General features: G+C 42.2%; 1 protein-coding gene across 7 annotated transcripts in view; it reads left to right on the top strand.

Moving 5' to 3' along the window:
- Window positions 1–20,484, top strand: part of SCUBE1 (signal peptide, CUB domain and EGF like domain containing 1) — a 383,661-nt gene that overhangs the window by 335,373 nt on the left and 27,804 nt on the right. For all 7 annotated transcript variants that reach the window (XM_019481708.1, XM_019481710.1, XM_019481707.1 and 4 more), the window contains 5 exons: window positions 472–675; window positions 1,563–1,724; window positions 10,276–10,443; window positions 13,459–13,620; window positions 17,987–18,184. In XM_019481708.1, the coding sequence (XP_019337253.1) occupies window positions 472–675; window positions 1,563–1,724; window positions 10,276–10,443; window positions 13,459–13,620; window positions 17,987–18,184 (894 nt within the window). The remainder of the gene's footprint in view (window positions 1–471; window positions 676–1,562; window positions 1,725–10,275; window positions 10,444–13,458; window positions 13,621–17,986; window positions 18,185–20,484) is intronic.

Raw genomic sequence — 20,484 nt, 5'->3', positions numbered from 1 at the left:
ATGTCATAATACATAGGTGGCAACATGCAGAGCAGCTGCCACTTCTATAGCCTGTGAGACAATACAGCATGTTTGTTTGATAGATCCCAGCTCAGTACCTCTGGAGAGTGTGCCATGTCTGCTGTATCTCTGATTCTGTACCTGGAACAGAACAAGGCAATGAGCTCCTTATGCTGAAGCTAAGACAAGATCAGTGCTCTGTGTGCAGTTACAGATTGGGAATTTTGATTCACTATAGTTTGATTGTCTGTCCATTTCAAATGGCCTAAAATCAAAACTGCCACTAATCAGTCAGTTCTGGTACTAGGAAAAACATATTTTTTCCACTTGGCACATAAAGAGAAGCAAATGAAGTGCCAGAGGGATAAAAGTGTTCCAATAGTTAGCATGGCATACTGTTTAGGAATGGTATACTAAGCATCTCTACTTCAAACATGAATCTCAATTGCTTTCTGATCCTTTCCCATCTAGACACCTGTAACATTGACTGTGTGCGGAAACGAATGGAGCAGAACCTGCAAACTGCAATCAAAACATTGAGGAAATCTATTAACAAACAGCAATTTTACGTTCAGTTTTCTGGGACAGAATATGAAGTGGCTCAGAAGCCAGCTAAGGCTACTGAAGGACATGAAGCATGCAATACAGGTCAAGTGCTGCAGGATGAAAAATGTGGTAAGTCTCAGCAAAACTTGAAGTTATATTTGAATCAACTGCACCCTATTCAAAATATAGATCTTGAATGTTAACTAGTCAATAGTAAGTCATACAGTAAAGCTAGCTGATACCTAAACAATGTGGGGAATCCTGGGTCTTGCTTTATGTAGAACAACAAGGATAGACTGACTGAACTGCATTGTTTGGGATCAGGTGCTTGTGATAACTCTTCAACTGCAATTTTCAGCACAAGGTTTCTAATCTATCAAGAATGCAGTTTACTTTCTCCTGATGCCCATAACACTGTACTGACTTGGAGTCAAATTTTCAGTCAGCTTCTACACTATTTTAAGGCACTTTAACACATCAGTGGCCATTTCTATGCAAAAAGCATTGAATTTGCATGTGCAGCTCTGGTTATCCAGGATTACCACGCACATCCTTTGCACCTGCACAGTTCTGTAATTGAGAGGTTGAACTGAGCATTGTAACTATTGTGTTTAGAAACCCTTAAGGTTTACCCCTTAAAGCCAAAAGTATAAAGTGTCCTCTTGCAAGATGAAGAGCAGGGGGATTAATTTATACGCTTAGAATGTTTTTCCAATTAAACTATTTCACTGTCAAGAAAAATACCAATTGAGATGGGATGTATTGCCTGCAAATACATCTTTATAATTGATATGTCAGCTTACTATGCTATCAGCACATACATCTTGTATTATATCTCCCATAAAACCACAACTTATATTTATCTACCAAAAACCAATGACACTTTGGAGATTTTTTTTTTGTTGTTAAAAGTAGACCAGGTCAAAGAGATCCATCTTCTGTAAGGTTTTTATATGAAGGCAAACTATATTACCAAAATGAAAGTCCTTATGTAGATTCCACTTTTCTTTTCTCAGTTACCTGCAACACGGGCGCCTATTATAGCGGAGAGCATAATCAGTGCATTCCTTGCTCACCAGGAACATACCAAGACACAGAAGGTCAACTTACCTGTGAACCTTGCCCAAGTAACGATGGACAGGGCATAACAGGCGCACGGAATGTATCAGAATGTGGAGGCAAGTCTAATTTGATTCTAAAAGGAGTAGGTGAACCCAAATAACAAGCAAGGTATGGAGGCTAAAAGTGGGGAAAGCCTTCCACAATTCTGTCTTGTAACACTAACAGAAAAGAGCTCTGTGCACTTACAAACAATACCAAAAAACGTTTCAATTTGCTCTAACCATTTGTTGGTCAAGTAAATGTGAATTAAAATACCATTTTGGGCATTGGTATACAACTGAGCAACCTTTGCCCCAGGTGATGTGGAATTCTGGTTATTTCTTGACTTGTTAGGACCTACTGCAGTCTGAATCAAATGAAAATTTTAAATAGGATGATATAATTGGGTGCACACCTTGCTGGGATTATTGGACCCCAGCAGTCTTTCCTGCCCAGAGCAGGAGACTAGACCCAATGATCTCACAAGGTCCCTTCCAGCCCTAAACTTCTGTGACTCTATGAATTAACCTGCTTGATAATACTGCCAAGGAAATCTTTGGGGGACTACACTATCAAACTGTGACTTAGCTCATCTGTGTTAGCAACAATCAAACCTCAGAAGAAAGGATGCCGCATTGGTGTGTGGCGTCAGAGCCAAAATGTACTAAGATCTCATCCTATTTGATCTTCCCTCACAAGTTATTTAAAAATCTCTGAAGCGGATCACCTGTCTCTAAAATAAGCAATAATAATGTTCACCTATTTCAGAAAAGTGTTGTGGCGTTAAATTTGTTAATGTTCCTAAAACACTTTAAACAGGGCAGAGATACAAATGTAAACAGTTTTCCATACCTGGTTTAGTTACAGATGTGCAAAATGTAGATGTTTTGATAGGCAAGAGATTTAATTGTAAAACATTTAATTTGATGCAAAATATATTCAAGTAAATTACATTAATTAGTGTCAAAATCTGGGATTTCCAAAGTCTAATAAATACATACACACACACACACACACACACACACACACACATACATACCTCTGTGTAATTTGTTGGACTTTTGAAAGCCCAGCTTTGAATACTCATTAATGCAATTTGCGTTAATATAATTTGCTTCAAGACATTGCTGTTTTTTGCTATCATTGGATAAAGAAATGGGATGGTGTCTCAGGGTGGTTGTTATGAGTAAGTTTTTACTTTTTCCAGTGATCAACAAATAATTTAATTGTACAGTTGGAAAACAGTGAAATACTTATACATTTTCAACACTTTTGACTTTTATTTCAGCCAAAATGCAATGCAGATCACTTATGGATCAAATAAAGTTTAAATTCACATGTGTTTTGATATCCTGTGCTGAAAAAAACAGTACAGCTGTGTGGAAGATGAAATTCCATTTCCCAACTACTTAAAATAATTCAAAATTAGTTTTCATTTTGCACTGGAATGAAAATGAATCTTTTCAAATGTCTTTGCTCAGAGGCATAATTGGGAAGCTTCATGCCTAGGGCAGTGGTAGCTGCTGCGGTGCCAGTCACAGTTGTGGAATCAGCTGTCACTAGAGTCACGGATATATTTTTGCATACTCCCTCACAACAAAGGCAGAGCCTGGGACTACTGCACCAGTTGCCTCCTCCTCCCCCCCCGCCCCGCCTCAGTTATGCTACCATCTTTGCTAAATGGAATTGTGTTGCAATAGCCATTTTCAGATATAAGTTCTCGACTAAGTTTTTCTGTTCAGGTCTCCTCTCTCTCTCTAGAGGAGTGATTCTCAGTCAGGGTCCTACAGTATCCTGGGGTGCCATAAGATCTTTTTCAGGTTGTTGTTGCAGGGTGCTATGCAATATCAGCATGGGTAGGTATGCAAATACTGACACTGTTCACAAGCTAAACCCAAAGATTTCTAATAGGAATCCATAGTGTTAAAAATGTTCTGAGTGGCTGTGGTCCTCATGAGTTCTTTCAACAGAAGAATTGCTCTGTTATATTTTGGCAATCAAAAAACAAGTGAAATTTGTTTCTGAAACAGGGTGCCACTAAATTCAGACAAGTTATGGATGGGGGTGCCTTGAGTCTAAAAAGATTTGAGAACCACTATTCTAGAAGTTACCATGGATTTCATAAACCTTCCTGTTGAAAATGATGAAATCAGCATGTCTCTGTAAAATGTTCCAGCTTTGAAATAGCCTGTGTGGACAAAACCATGTTATAGATAGCACTTCCTATCTCACAAAGCAACATCACACATGTAATTAATCATGTGCTAAAACCCTCAGCTCCCAGTAGACATACAAAAGGTATGCCAGCAATTTTGAGCGAATACTGTGAAGAACATAAGCAATATTCAAGTTGCAAGAAAGCAAGTGACTCCAGTACTTAGATCACAGTATAATCTATTTAATGAATGCAGTCTGCTCTATTTAATGAGGAAAGTCAGATAGTAGGAAAGGATGGCACCTTAGACTAACTCACTCAAAAAGGTTTAAGCTTTTGTAAGGAACAGCCGTCTTTGTCAGATGACTAAAACAGGTAACTACCTCTAATCAGGAAAACCAATTACTTGAAACATTTCCCAGGGGACTTATTTCAGCCCCATTTTAAAAGCACTGTTTGTTGTCTAACTAGTACAGTAATTCCATTTGATTTGAAAGTGTGCTGGTGGCCATTTTTTGTGATAGATTTCATTAAATGGCTATTTGTTGGCAATTTCAGCAGAGAAGCTGATAGCAAGGAAACAGAATAACTCTTCACTCTTCTTTCAGTTCTCAGCAAAACTAATCAGTCAACTAATTGGGGTACTGCTTCCAGTTCTCAGGCTGATGTATCCAGAGCTAGCTTGGGTATCTCTACGGCTGCAAACAGACATTGCCTGTGTGCTGCCTTAAAACAAAGCAAAAGCAAACAGACATCCATACCCTTTGTTACATCACAAATGCACAGATTTGTGGCCATGATGAAAGGTAGTATAACTTTGTGCCACTGTTTTTCAGTGGACATCTGTTTGTTTTAAGGAGGGAGATCATGGACAGCCTGGAGCGGCCCATGCTTTCCAGCCACCCCAAGCAGGTGCTCCCAAGGCATACAGAATTGGGCCCCTGAAGTCCTAGGAGCAGTTGTCCACATTTCCCCATTTGCAGAGGCAGAGCCTGAGTCATAATGCCTGGGTGCACAGCTGCTCCCTGTTTGCAGAGGTGCACCCAGGGAACCCAACTCAGGACACATCTCTGCAAGTGAGGAAACCTGGGGTTCCCCCACTTGCAGAGATGTGCCCTGAGAATTGTCCTGCACACTTGGGCCCCTGCCGCTCCTGAGAGTGGCAGGGGCCTGACTCTTTGGGACAACGGGCAATGTCTGCTTTGCCCAGTGAAGCAGATCAATTGAGCTGGTACGTGTCCTGACATAACTGATCCACTTCATTTGGCAACGTCTGTTTCTAGCATAGGCAAATCTTGCATTGTAATGAGAAGATGTGTACCCTATACCCAGATCCTTTGCTTATTAATTGCAGTGGACCTATACCAATTAGTACCAGCACCCAAAATCATAAAAAAACAAAAGCTAGCAGTACCACAGAACTTCTCAGAAATCAGTGGCACGCTAATCATTTTGTGCTTCTTGTGCAGTAAGTCTCTTGCATTTCAGCCAAGGAGGGAAACCAAGATTAAAATCCTGAAGCCAATGGGAGTTTTGCCATTGACTTCAGTGGGGCTGGGATTTCACCCAGAGATTTTTAATTCTTTAACTGAGTTAGCAGGATGGAAAGAAAACAAATGGGGACCACTTCAGCTGCAATATACTGCCTTTTATTAATTGATTCTTTCTTGAAAAATCTGCTTAATCAGAATAAGGCCTTCAAGGAGACATTTTTCATCATAAACACTGGTGTTTCCTTGAAAGCCTGATTCTGATTAAGCAGATTTCAACAGATATATATAGAGAGAGAAAAGCAATATTTTTTATCTAAATATGTTGTACTAAGTTCTTTGAAAATAAACAAACACTTCAATTACAAAAATAACAACTGGATGAGGAATGGGTCCTTTCTGCTAGTGTGTGTGTGTGTGTACATACATACTATATAATTTTTAAAGAGCACAGTACAACATATTTAACATTTCATATTTAACATGGAGCGACATTTCAAATGACATCCAAATGAATGATCTTTATTGTAGAACGTTTTTGTAAACAACGTTTGTGGTGTTTCCTGTTGGCGCCAGTATATACAACCCTCTTTGACTGCTAACTTTGGAGCAAGCCACATATAACTGTCCATGAGAAAAGCATGGTTCCCTTAAATAATCACTGGAAGCCCCAAAAATGGTCAAATGAAAAATAACCTATGTTTAATTTTCTTCTGATGGTATTCAGTGATCTTGGAAGGTTGAGGGTAGATAGGACCAGTCATTCTTGAGTTATAAGAGAATATACATACAGACAGACACATACTTCATTTATATATATATATATATATATATATATATATATATATATATATATATATATTGCTTTCAACATGAAATAAGCAAGTATTGTCTTTTCACTAATTTAGTGTGTACCTAGTGTCAAATGAAGAGGTTTTGGAACAAAGTCGTAATGTAATCAAAAGTCACCACAGCCAGATTGTATGTATTCAAAAGTTGTAAGGAATAAGCACCAAGCAGCTGAGCTGCTAAATAGGCAGTTTCTCATTTAGGTTGGCCATGGATCCTAGAGGACTGGAAAACAACAAATACTGTACATCCATTTAAAAAAATGCTTTAGGAGTGTCTCAAGTAATTGTACCCCAGTTAAACTTATAGCTGTACCTAGCAAATTCATTGAAATGATCATTACAAATGACAACCGTTACAGGAAGACAATGTTCTGGGTCTAACCAGGATGAGTTTTGCAAGAGAAAATAATAATCTTAGAATTTTTTGAATGTTTCAGTAAAAAAGTGACTAAAGGAGAAGCAGATGATGTAATTTATTTAAACTTCTCAAAAGCCTTCAACAAGATTGTCCATAAGACTACTAAAACAGCTCAGGTTTCATGAGGTTAGAGACCAAGTGTTGTCATGATCAAAAACTGGACAGGAGGCAGAAAAGACAGAGCAGGAGTATATGGGCATTTTTCATCATGGAAGTAACCCTGGGATGCCTCAAGGTTCCACTCTAGGTCCCATGCTATATAATATATCAATGATCTGGGAAAGGGGTGATTAGTAAAGTGGAAATGTCTGTGGGTGAAACGGAGTATTTAGAAGAATATGAATCAGAAAGGACTGTAAGGAACTACAGAAGAGACCAGCTCGAGGTAGGTTAATGGACAACATGATGGCAAATGAAACTCAGTATGGACAAATGCCAAGCAGCGTACATCAGATAGAAAATGTAAACTAGTCATGAATGTTTCAGGGTTCTAATTAACCATATTAGCTTAAGAAAGTGAATTGGTCACTCTACAAGGCAGCTCACTGAAGACCGTCTGTTTCATCATAGTCAAAAAAGCAAGCAGGAGGTTAAACTGCGAAAGGAATGGGTTGGTGAATAATGCTGAGATATTGTAGTGCCTTGCACATAAGCCAACTGTTGCACTATCAGCCACAATGCCATGTGAAGTGTTGGTCAACCCTTTACAAAAAAAGGATACTAGTGAAGCAGATGAAGTTCAGAGAAGAGCAACTAAAGTGTGGGAACATAAAAAAGTACATAAAAGAATGAATGATACAGGAAGCTGGATTGAGAATTACTGTTCTTCCTGCCTTACTGCCCCCGCCCACTGATTGAAGGGCAATCTGAAAAATTCAAAGGTAAGAAAGTCAAAATCAATAGAAGCAAAGGTTTTTTTCACATGTCACGATTAAACTGAACATGTATATGTATATGGATATCACAAATATCCAGAATTCTCATAATCAATTATGACAAACTTTATGGCAGAGATACACTTTCTCCTTCCAGGCTTAAGATTGACCTTTACTCTTAGACATTAGGATGAGACGTAATGCAGGGGGGGAAATATCCCAGATCTGCCTTTTGTCCAGTTAAGAAACAGCATTTCCCATTTTTAATATTTTCTAAATTGGAAATCTTTTTCTCCTGAATTGGATTAGAAAGCCCAAACCTCAAGTGATCAGTTTAGTTGCTTGTAATTCAGTGATGAACAATAGTGTAACTATGAAAAAAAAAATTTCAATCTTAGTCAGCTACTGACAGGTATTCCTTGGTTCTGTGGCTGATTGTCTTGATGTGAGAAGCCTCGGGGCTTCCAGGGTTTAGAGCTCTATTATCTGAATGTCCCAAAAGTCAGGAACCTGTATGTTTCCAGGATCCTAGGACAGCTCTCTCCCCAAGCTGTCAAAATTTCTTGGAAGCTGTCTCCCCAGGTTGTAGGAGTCACGTAGTCTAAGGAGACAATTGGATCAAGAAGTGGAACTCATGAAGTCCTCAGTTTTGAAGCAGCCTTTATGGTGGGGCAGATCTGGAAGCCACAGGACACTGGAATAACTGAGTGCTTTAACTCTGAAGTAGATTGCATAGTAGGCGTGTGCCAAATGGCTAGTATTCACTTCAGATTCAGCCGATTCAGGGGAAAGTGATTCGATTCAGAGAGTGGGCAGAGGTTGGGGGGCACTCAGGGGGGACTAAGGGAGCAGGCAGGGGATGAGGCCTGGCAGGGATCCTCCCTATGGTCCCCTCCCTCCTCCTCCAGCCCCTGCTTCCCCACCTCCTACTTACCAGCATGGAGTGCAGGTCCAGCTCCCTGCTGCAGAGCAGGGACTGCCCAAATCACCAAAGCTCTCCGAATCTTTTCCAAATCAATTCGGAGAGCTAATCAATTCAGACCTTTTTATTGGTCTCCTGATTCGGATTCAGTGATTTGGCTACGGAACTGGGCTGAATCTCCTCTGAATCGAATCAGCACCCAAAGCTTCACACAGCCCTATTGCATAACATTGTTGCTTCAGCACTAAAGACCTTTGGACCCAGGTTTCCAGCTCCACAGCAAGCCTTAAGAGTTCTGGCATGAGTCAGAACATCCAGGGTCCCAGCTTCCCAACAAATAGCCTGGAAGCTGTGAAAATCCAGAGCACCTTGTGCCATGGGAGGAAGCTTAGGAGTCCTGATCCCGTAACTGAGGACGGGAGCTGGAAATCCCAGCCCATACAAACTCCTAAGATTTCCTGGCATGTGGCAAGGAGCCTAAGAGCTCAGGTTCAATCCAGGGTCTATCAAGGCTACCAGACTTTCATGGATGCTGTCTCTCCAGGTTGTAGGAATTGGGTAGCCCAAGGAAACAAATGGCCCAGGCATCTGGAAATGGTACAACAGTGCGGAGGCTTCAGCCTCAGAGTTGTCCCTATGTTAGGACCATGGATCCATGGCCTCTGGATGTCTGGAGGGGCATGACCCTTGGGCAGACCTACAGGTATGCTGGCAAGTAGCCAGGTGCTTAAGTAGAAAACCAATTAGGTTTCTATTAGAAACATGCCCAGTGTTCTATCAGAAAAATTGGTTGAATTCAGTGTATTGCCCAATAACACTTTGTATTTTGCCAAATGGATATTTTCTGTTAGAAGATTTCTAATGAGCTACAGCTCTAACATCTGCCTCTGAAGCATCTAGTGTTGCCCTGCAATGCGACTAGTATTTGCTTTGGATTCCGATTCAGCCAATTCAGGGGACAGTGATTTGATTAGGTGATGTGAATCACTGTGCCAAATCGATTCAACTGAATCTGATTCAGAGGTTCAGCCGCTGCCGAATTGGTCAAATTGCCGAATTGGACAGGCCCCATCCCCTGCCCACTCTCCCTGTCCAGCCCCAGCTCTTTAAAAAAAGAAAAAAGCCTCAAATTCACCAGTTCTTGCCAGGCGGTGAGGGGGGTGCAATCCCTGCTGCCTCCCACTGCCCCGCGCTGTGTGTGTGGGGGGGGGGGGGGGGGGCTCTGCCACAAGCCCCAGAAGTCCCAGGGCTGTGACAGCAGCTGGTGAGTGGGGGCTTCTTTTATTTTTAGAGCCAGGAGCTGCGGCCAGGCAGGGCAGCCATGGGAGGGACTAGGGAAGCAGGCAGGGGATGGGGCCTGGCAGGGCTCCCCCCCATGGTCTCCTCCCCCCTCCTCCAGCCTCCCTTCCTCGGCCCCCTACTTACCAGCATGGAGTCCAGGTCCAGCTCCCTGCAGCAGCGAGTGGGGACTGCCCAAATCTCTGAAGCTCTCCAAATTTTTTCCAAATGTGATGTAATCTGTCAGTTCCTATGTTCCTCTATTTTCCGTATATGTAACATGGAGATAAAGACATTGCTCAATCTCATGGAGGTACTGTGAGAATTAATGAAGGTTTACAAAGCACTTTGACATTCTCATATGAAAGGTGCATAAAAGTGAAGACTGCTCTTATTTAATGAGACCTTAATGGAATCAGAGATTAAACAAACAAACAGGTGTAAGAAAGAATCCATGTAGAAAATATTTCTGTTCAGCAATTATTTACGTGAATTATAATACAGTTAGCTAAGATTTGTCCTATAACTGACATAGGTGTTTACTGCTGTGATGTTTAAAGTTTTAGGAAGCATGGCTATCAAAGTGTGGTTTTATATTTTGCTTGGAAGCTAGGTTTAATAATTATTTTCAATTTCTAGGACAGTGTTCTCCTGGATACTACTCTTCAGATGGCTTTAAGCCGTGCAGGGTATGCCCTCTTGGTACATATCAGCCTGAATCAGGAAGGACCCTCTGTTTTCCCTGTGGTGGTGGGCTAGCAACAAAGTACGAAGGTGGTGTTTCATTTCAGGACTGTGAAACAAAAGGTGAATTTAAAAAATGTCTGCACTTTGTAAAATATGTTGCATAGAAATTTATCCACAATTTGCCCTTTCACTGAGAAGTTGTAATTGCAGAAGGATTTAAAGATCTTCAGAAAAACACAGATCTGTAAATAGTCAAGAAATCTGTAAACTAGAAATGATCTGCTGAGATTGTAGAGTCTTCTTCAGGGGGCATGCTGCATGCAGTGCACAGGACCAATCCAAAACCCACAGGCAGCACTACAGGACAGATGATAGGGCTCCACTGGCCAGATCTAGTCCACAGGCTGTATCTTTGACACTCTGAACTAAGGAATTACAAGAACAGCATTATACAATTGAAATGAAATTGCACTTCAAGCATAAAAAGGATCATGGGAAAGAGCAGATGTGCAACATGTTATACTCTGCAGGCGCATTCAGACAAGCACACACATGCCTCTTGCAGCATCTCAAACCCCTTTGAGACACTGCAAGAGGCACATGCGGGAACAAAAAAAATGTTCTCCGCACTGCAAAGTTGAAGCTCGGGGCAAAATTAGACCCTCCAGGGGTCAAAAATACCCCAGGGGAAAAAAGTGGGGCAGGGCATGGTCCAGGACTGTGCCCTGAGGCAACCAGAGACTCAGTCCTCTACAGAGATGCTCTGGTAGCCAGCCAGAGCGTCCCTATAGCTGGACCTAGCCCCGGTGCTGAAGCACGCTACCTACCCATGCAAGCTGCAGGGACCTGAAACTGGCTTGCCAGGTAAGTAGAGGTTTGGGGGCCTGGAGGAGGGGGGAGGGGACCATGGTGGAGGACCCGCCCAGCCCCCACCCCTATTCATTCCCCCTGCCCCATTCGTTCTCCCCCGCTCCCCATTCATTCCTCCAGCTCTCCCAGCATGCCCCCCCACCCCCCTCCCCACACACACACACACACACACACACACACTCACTGGCAGTAGCAACAGTGTTCAGGGCTGCTTGGGGTTTCATGGCACAGCCCTCTGCATGGGGGACAGCGGGGCTTGGCCCCAGCTGCCTGGCACCCCTAGTGCCATATCGCATGGGTGCGGCCTGGCTCAGCAGGTCACTTTGTGCTGACTCAGAGCTCCAGCCACTTGGGCTGAGCAGCGCTGAGCCCTGGGTGACAGCTGTTGCACCCCTGAGCTTCCAGACAGCACGCAGTGCACTGCCAAGCTGAGCCGCACCCTCACAATACAGCAGTGGCAGTGTGGGTGCCAGGCAGCCAGGGTCGAGCCCGCTGCCCCACACCACGTGAGGGGACTGTGCCATAAGGCCCTGAGTGGCCCCCACTGTTGCTGCTACTGGTAAGCTGTGAGCAGTGCAGGAGGCTGGAGCCAGGCAGGGGAGCCATCAGGAGCCTGGAGTCCACTGGGGAATCCCTGAATTATTTCCAGCCTCCTGATTGCTCCCCTGCTCATCTCCAGCCTCCTGCTTATTCTCCTGCTTGTCTCCAGCCTCCAGAGGACTGGAGATAGAGCAAAAGAATGAGCAAGGGGCTGCAGACGAGACCCTAGAGACAAGCTGGAGACGTTCCCCTGGAGATGAGACCCTAGAGATGAGCAGGGGAATGAGTAGGAAGCTGGAGACAGTAGGGGAATGTCTGCAGCTCATCTCCAGGGGCTCATCTCCAGCCTCCTGCTCATTCTCCTGTTCATCTCTAGCCTCCCAAGGCTGGGAATGAGCAGGGGGATGGAGATGAGCAGGAGAACAAGCAGGAGGCTGGAGACAAACCCCTGGAGATGAGCAGGAGACTTCCCCTGCTGTCTCCAGCCTCCTGCTTATTCTCCTAATCATTTCCAGCTTCCAGAGGCTGGAGACGAGTAGAAGAATAAGCAGGGGGCTGGAGACCAGCAGAGAGTTGTAGCCCCTTGGCGGGGGGGATGGGGGGCTAGGACCCTGCAGGCAGGGTAGTCTATGTGATGTGGGGGGGGGGTCTGCCATGTGGGGGCAGGGGACTCACCCCTCCTAAGAAGCCCCCACACCTACCCACACACTGACCTGCATCCCCCCACATCCCTCCATACCCACACACCCACCAGGTGATAAGGAAAACAAAAACAAACATTGAAACATATAAATATTTAGGATGTATTTTATTATGATACTAGAGACACTGGTCGGCTTCCAAATTGCTTTAACATTGTAAATATAGCAATAAAACATTGCCCATCTGATCAATCCCTCTTTCTCTCTTTTGTTCTAATTTTGGAAGAATGTCGGTTTTGGGGTATTTTAAAAAGTGAATTTGGGATGCTGCTTCAGCAGTCTAGCTGACACGAGGGGCTAGTGTCCCCAGATACTAATTGCCCAGGCCCCAGAAGCTCCTGAGGGCAAGTAGCCCTGAACTGCTGGCCAGGGAAGGTTTTTATACTACTGGAGCCAGCACAAAGCAGGTTTTTATACTGCTGGCTCTAGCTCCCCCTGGCTGCAGATCTGGGAGAAGCCAGGCAGGGTTATTTTGCTCCAAGTGGAACAATTTGCTCCACAACAAAGTGCATGTCCAGGCACATGCATTGAGGCACAAAATCCCAGCTCAAATTTGCACCGCTTCTATTTGAGCTGCTGCAAGTGCATGTGCTTGCATGTGTGGATGCACCCTGCCTGTTTTCACACTGCAGCATAAATGGTTAGGAAATAACTTATTTAACCCTATACATATGTGCTTGCTTGAATGGGTACAAATTGCATTGTCAAGTGCCTGGTAATTAAAACTTCTCTTCTGGCATTTCAGAAGGCATTTGTATTGTTGCAAAGAGTCATCTGCTCCTATTTGCAGGAGCAAAGCATTCACCCTGTTTAAGAGTGATAAATACAACATTACTTTCCTTGATAAGTTTATTTTTTGCACTAGTCTTTAGAATGTGACTCCAGTTAAGGGTTCAATGCAAGTAAATAATGCATTAAAACTCTTTGGAGTGGGGAAATGACTGAGCACATAAAGGGAAGGGGAAGATGCCACTGCAGCGAAGATGGTTACTTTCTACAAATAACATATCTTCATACTGTACAGTGCATTGTTCTCCTGGCCATTATTACAACTCCACGACGCACAGATGTATCAGATGTCCTGTTGGAACCTACCAACCTGACTTTGGTCAGAACTACTGCATAACCTGCCCTGGGAATACAAGTACAGATTTTGATGGCTCTACTAATGTTACACACTGTAAAAGTAAGTTACATTAAGTTAGTTATGAGACCGAACCAAAACTCTAGACCCAAAATAATCCAACCTTTGGGATATTCAGAATTTCAAGATGAAGCTAATTTTTTGCAGTTTAGCAGAAACAAATAATTCTACTCACTGCTAGAACTGTGAAAAATTATAATGTTAGTGAACAACATCAAAACCTGGAAAAGAAGCACTGGATACATATAAAATATTTTGGCATTAGTTTAATTTGGCATCATGCACAAAATAATTAAATACCACAGAGCTTTTATAAACTTTCCAGACCATGCAAGTTTCATGGAGATTAATTTTCCTGTGAGTCTCAGTGGGCGCATCTACACCAGACGCTAACTGCACAGTAGCCTACTAACACTGCACAGTAGTGTGCCAGGCAAAAAAGTGCTAATACACTACTGCGTAGTAGTATTGGGCTACTGAACATTAAGTGTCACTACAAACCTGTGCACTGGTGCTACTGTGCAGTAGCGCGAGTTACTGCACATTGATTTAGTCCTTGGTTAGCCAAGTACTAAAGTTAATGTGCAGTAACTACAGCTTATTAATGAACATGTAGATGCACCCACTAGAAATAAAAATACTTCCAGTGGAATTAGCATGAGAGCTAGTTATAAAATACTGTGAGATATAGTCAAACATGATACAAGTACCAGGTAATATTTAATTACAATGAAATCTGCATTAAGAGTCTCCTGTAGTAATCCTCCCCCTATCTTAAATTACCATTAAAAATATCCCCCAAGGATTACACTGCAATTTTATTTGACTGTTAAATAGATGCCAATCTTTCTCTAGGCAATGAGGTTTTGCTGGTCTCTTTCGTATTAATTTAAGACAGTTTCACTATAAATATTGAATTAGATCTTCAAAACTAAAAAGATTTGTTTAAGATCTATCCTAAATTTTCAATCTGATTATATGATATTTAAGCACTGAAGTCCCTGGTCACTTCAATTGTAATGAGAATTAATGAGATATTTGTCAGATAACTAAGACTAGTGTAATTGTCCTGTAAAATCAAGTGATCCCATTAATTTTGCTCTCTGTATTGATGTCTTTCCCCCAGCCAAATTCTATTATCCTTGTGTACTCACTGAGGCAGCGATTAAGAAAAATGCTTAAACATATATCTAACTTTAACCATTTTGAGTAATCCCCCTAGGCACCTGAATAACTGCTTGGACAAATAATGCATTCACACTGTTTGGTTCCCCAGTTTAAGTTACAAAGCTCCTATACACATGCACGGAGCAGCACATTAATCAAGTCTTCTGGAGAAATTGATGCGCTCCAGCAGCCTTCTGCATGATGTGTATCAGCATCCCCGTGCATCTCCACGCTGAAAAGATGGCAGCAGGAGCTCTTTGAAATAAAACACATCTGATGAGCTTTAGTTCAAGGCATCCCGCTGCCATTTTTTCAGCTCTGGGACACTGACACATAATATGCATGTGCTTTTAGTTAGCGCAGCTCGCTAAATAAAGAGCCCAGCGCCTCATCCCACAGCATGTAAAAATGCCCACAGTATCCAGAGTAGGCAGATAACCACCTGTACCTAGCTAGGGTAGCCACTGTAGTAGGCACTATTATCATATGTCATATGTTGAAGGAGCTGATTTGCAGAGTCATAACAGGGCAGCTTCATACCCTGGGTAGCAGCAATGTATAGGGCAGCGCTGGCTGCTGGAATCATGGAGTAGCCAGCTGCCAGCTGTAGCAGTAACTATTTTTGCCCCCTAACTCCCAAAGGCAATGTTAGGCTACTGCTGGTTTGCAGACACCAGGATAGAAGTGAACATCCAACACCTACACTGGTATAACTTACCTACATAATTCTGCATTGGATTCCAGTAAGTTACACTAATTCAGGCCTAGATGCCATGTTTCCTTCTTTCTTTCATTTTTTTGTGTGCTTAAGGGAAAGTTACACCAGTGTGAATGTGATATGTGTCCAGTAACTTTCTGAACCAGAGCTGGATGGCATGACTTCAGTGGGAACTTTCAGGATCAAGCTGTTGCAGCATCTGCTAGGCAGATCACTTTTGATTCTAATAACCAACAATTTTAATAAGCAGCAGCCAAGTGAAGGAAACAAAGTAAAAAGCTTTCATGATATCCCATTCAGGAACACATGTGGTACTTCATTGTGTTTTACTCAGTTATTACAGTAGCTTACAATAAGCTTACAATCTACCTATGTAGTGAACAAAGACACAGAGCGATAGTGTGAACAGAAGTGGACTAGATTCTAATAGCCAGCTGAAAAGGATCGTATTCATAAAGATTTGGATGTTAATATGTGGCTGATTTTATAAAGTGAACAGAAAAGTCAGATAGTACAATGCTTTTGATGTTTAGTTTTGGTGTTTTGACTAATATGCAGCAGATTGATTCTATTATTTTTTAGAATACATTTTCTTCCTTTATTTTTTTCCTCCCCTTTCCTGCAAAGGGGCAAGTGTGGGTAGCTAAACCCTGAGTGTTTCTCAGTATAACTTTGATAGTCACCATTTTTCAGACCATGTCATTGATACCGTCCCATTTTTTTCATTACTTGGGTTTTTTAAATAAATATAGAACAGAAGTCAGTAACCTTTTAACAACAACAGACCACCACTTGCAACCCAGCTACTGATAAAATGACCATTACTGATAGAACATTTCTGGCTGCTTGCAATACAACCCTATACATACAGCCAAGGGTACAGCTTGGCCCTCGCATTAATAGTGCACACATAGCCCTTTCCATGTGGAAAATAGTTTAAGAACTTCCAGACATTTTAGTCAGGCCCAGAAAGCAAGCATATTACTCCAAGCTTTACAAATAAGGGTAAACAAAGAGTTTACGGATTTGATCAACCCCATAGAGAGAAGTCATTGGCAGGCCTGGGATGAGCAATTAGGGTTCCTGCTGCTGAGTCTGAAATGCCCATAAAACTGTTTTAGGGACTGAGAGAAGTATCCTGGGTGAGTGGCAGAACAGAGCAGAGATATATTAACATATTAAATCTCCTGGCACAAGAGGCAGTTGTGCAGAGCAATTGTATGCAGATTTACAGCCAATTTTACATATCCACAAGTGTTCTATCAGTTTCCATTAAGTATTTACATTTTTTGATTAGTGAGTGAAACTTTTAGATCTTGAGGTTCCTCAAGTCCTGAATGTGCTATGTCAAGTAACTGCCACAGGAAGATTAAAAGCCTTCAGCTACTGTAAAAAGCTGTTAAGCACAAGAGAGAGAGCCAGGCAGTCTTAAGTCTAACCCCAGCTGGCTACTTAACAGAACTGTGATTTTGAGAGAATCACTTCACTTCTCTTTATCAGCTTCACCAAGCATTCCCCTGTTTTCTAGGAGTTGTGTGAGGCTTAGACAATGTCTGCATTGTACTTTGAAGAGGTAAAATGTTACTATGTGTACTGAGTCACTACAACCCTGCCATGTGAATAACCCTAATTTAACTGAGAGTTTCAGTTACAGTATTTAACTTACTCAGGACTGCCCCAAAATATTATCACTGCACTGCTGAATAAATGGCATTCTTCTTACTGTCATGATTACAGAGTAGCCAGATTAATAAAAGCCTAAGAATTTGTGCTAACAACTTCTGCCTATGATAGGATGCTCACTGGAAATCTAAATGTATTGGACAGTGTTTTGTTCAGTGAGTAGGGCAAGCTGGTTTATCGTTAATAAGGAGTTCTCATAAAGAGCTGGGCCAGATGAACACACACACAGATTTGGAAAATGATGTGGCCGAATTGGTGTAGCCCCCTTCTCTCCCTACCCCCTCTTTGCTTCAAAGTTGTACCTTTTTAACTAAAGAATTATGTGAAAAAAATCATGGTCAAGAGGCTGTGCACCCTCTTAAAACAAAAATGTGTTCTATCACTTTACTCTACATTGACTGGGAAAAGGTTTAAGCTAAGTGTGCCTACGTAGCTTGTACTAGTTCATTTAAGTTAGGTTAACATTTCAGTCTAGTTCAATTAATCCAGTTTCAATTCAACCAGAGCAATTTCTGTATGCAAACATTCTCAGTTGATATCAGGTGCAGTTAAACCATTCTGAGTGCATCTTAACAAGGAGATTGCACCTATTTAACTACATGAGGCAACATCAAAAAAGTTAGTTCCACACTGGTAAACCTGAGCTTTAGGTTTGCAAATCAGTTAGCAGCTGGCTCTCAAGATTAAGTACTTTTTTTAAAGCCCTTCCATGTAAGGAAAGGGACAGCTACAGAATGTACACAGATCTAAAGCTACAGGGAAGGGTTGACCTGTCCATGACAAGTCCTAAAGAACTGAAGGTACTTCAAAGCAGAAACGCTAATTTATGTTTCTTCACAGACCAGCACTGTGGAGGGGAACTTGGAGATTATACAGGCTATATTGAATCTCCAAACTACCCTGGAGATTACCCAGCTAATGTTGAATGCACTTGGAATATAAACCCACCTCCCAAAAGGCGAATACTCATTGTAGTTCCAGAGATATTCCTTCCAATAGAAGATGAGTGTGGTGATGTTTTAGTAATGAGAAAAAGTGGTAAGTTGCCTGTCTTGAGTGATTCAAATGTTTACATCAAAGGGTCTGAGCAGAATATCCATATGGAATGGACAGGGTCCATCAGTTCAATCAAATTGGACAAGTGCTTGGGAATGAATTAACAGAGAAAATTGTAACTAGTGTTAAAAAGTTATGTTAGTGTGGTAATTATCATATGTAAAATGTCCTGGAGGAACTCACAGGGCCAGATCCTATTCCACCTTTTAGGTACCTAAGTGGACTTTGTCACCTTATTCCACCCTGTTCTATTTCTGTAATGCACCCTCATCTTAACCTCAAGACTAAGCTACAAAAAGCAACACCCAGGAATAGGAAGTTTCATAACCTTTTACTTAAACAATTTTCCAGGAACTCAAACCAGGTGGAATAGGATCTAGTCCCTAATGTATTCTTGTCTGACCACATCTTGAATGATGCAAACAAGCCTATCTTCATGGAAGTCACTGGAGCTATGCTGCTTTCCACCAACTGAGAATATGACCAGTCACCTAAGTTTATCTTAGCTCATGTAACTTCAGTTTCTGTTCTTATTACAGAGGCCCTGACTATGGTTCCACATTTAAGGTTAAATACAAGTTTGCATGGCAAGCAGAGATTCAGCCATTTTATTACATATGAAGAATGGAGGCCCACAGCATTCTTTACAACACTTAGGGTGCTGACAGACGTGGAAAAAAAAAGACAAAACGAAACAGTGCTTTACCAAAAGAGGCATTGTGTTAGTCTGACCTGGCTCTCCAGCATCTGTATAGGTTGGGCACTTTAGCAGTGCTTTTGGGGGGTTTTGTCTAATGGCTGGTTCAATCAGCTATTAGATAAAAGTGCCAAAAAGCACTGCTGAAGCTCCTGATCTATACAGACACTGGGCAAGCAAGGTCCAACTAACATGATACTTCTTCTGGGGATGCACTGTGCTCAGTGTGGGTGCAGGCTGAGCTGAAAGTCAAGGGCTGTTCTGGTGGGGGAGCTTTCACATCTGTAAGCAGTCTTTGTCTCTGAATGCAACCCTGACTATGCCAGTAATGACTCCATTAGGAAAGGAAAACAAGCAAACTTAATATATTTAAAAATAAAATTTAACCCAAACTGAGGCCATAGACATATTAAGCACTAATTATAATCATGTGTGGTTACACAGTGGCAGCATTGCAGGACAGAGTTAAATCTGTTTGGGAGTTTTAACTATGTATATCTATACCTGTAATGTGTGTTTTGAGTTTCTCAGGCAGACAAGGTTCCTTGGGTGAATTTGATATCTTTTATTAGACCAAGCCAAATAGTTGGAGAATATTTATTAAGCAAGCTTTCGGGTTCAAAAACCCTTCGTCAGGCCAAGGAAGCTTCAGCAGTTGGTGTGTGCTCTTCCTGGATGGAATGAAAAGTAAAGAAGCCAGGGGCTGGGCTGGGCTGGGCTGGGCTGGGCTGGGCTGGGCTGGGCTGGGGAGTCAGTTGCCAGGCGGATTATAATGTATCAAAAATCCAATGTCTATGTTTAGTCCATGATATCTAGTATCCAGGAGGTTGATGAAATGGAGCTCGTAGGCTCATCTCTGGGAAGTGTTGTGTAAATTTCCCTTGAGGATCAGGACTGAGAGATTGGAGAGAGAGTGGCCCTCCTGTGAGAAACGTGCCCCCACCGGTAATTGGGTATTTCTGTCTTTGATGAATTTCCAGTGTGTGTTCATTCTGGTGCGCAGTTGTTGCTTGGTCTCTCCTACATATTTTCCATCAGGGCATTTGGTGCATTGGATGAGGTATATTACATTTCTGGAGGTGCAGCTGTAAGATCCTGGGATGCTGATGGCTCTGTTGTGGGGTGTAGTAATAGTGGGGGTGGTGGAGATGTGTTGGCATGTTTTGCATTTCTTGTCATGGCACGATCTGGATCCTTTTGGTGTGTTCTGGGCTTGAGGAAGTTTGCTTCTGGTGATGAGGTTAGCGAGGTTCGGTGCTTGTTTGAAAGCTAGGATGGGTGGCTCTGGGAAGATCTTTAAGTTTCTCATACGTTTCAGTTTCATTTTGAGTCTTTTAAGTTTGTAATGGAACTGGTCAGAATAATTTTTATAGAATGGTATTCCATCAGATTATATAGCTCTGTTTCAGTTTAAAACACTTAGGCTGCTTGCAGGCGTTAAACAAAACAAAAAAACCCCCCAAAAAACTACATTTTATTTTAAACTCGGCACATTTCCACACTGAGTCCAGCACATGCCCAGAAGAGGTAGTGCGTTAGTTGGACCCAGCCCACCCAGTATCTCCATAGATCAAGCACTTTACTG

Source organism: Alligator mississippiensis, chromosome 4 (assembly GCF_030867095.1).
Source record: "Alligator mississippiensis isolate rAllMis1 chromosome 4, rAllMis1, whole genome shotgun sequence".
Lineage (NCBI taxonomy): Eukaryota > Metazoa > Chordata > Crocodylia > Alligatoridae > Alligator > Alligator mississippiensis.
The sequence above is the reverse complement of the archived record's forward strand: the minus strand, read 5'-3'. Positions and strand labels throughout refer to the sequence as shown.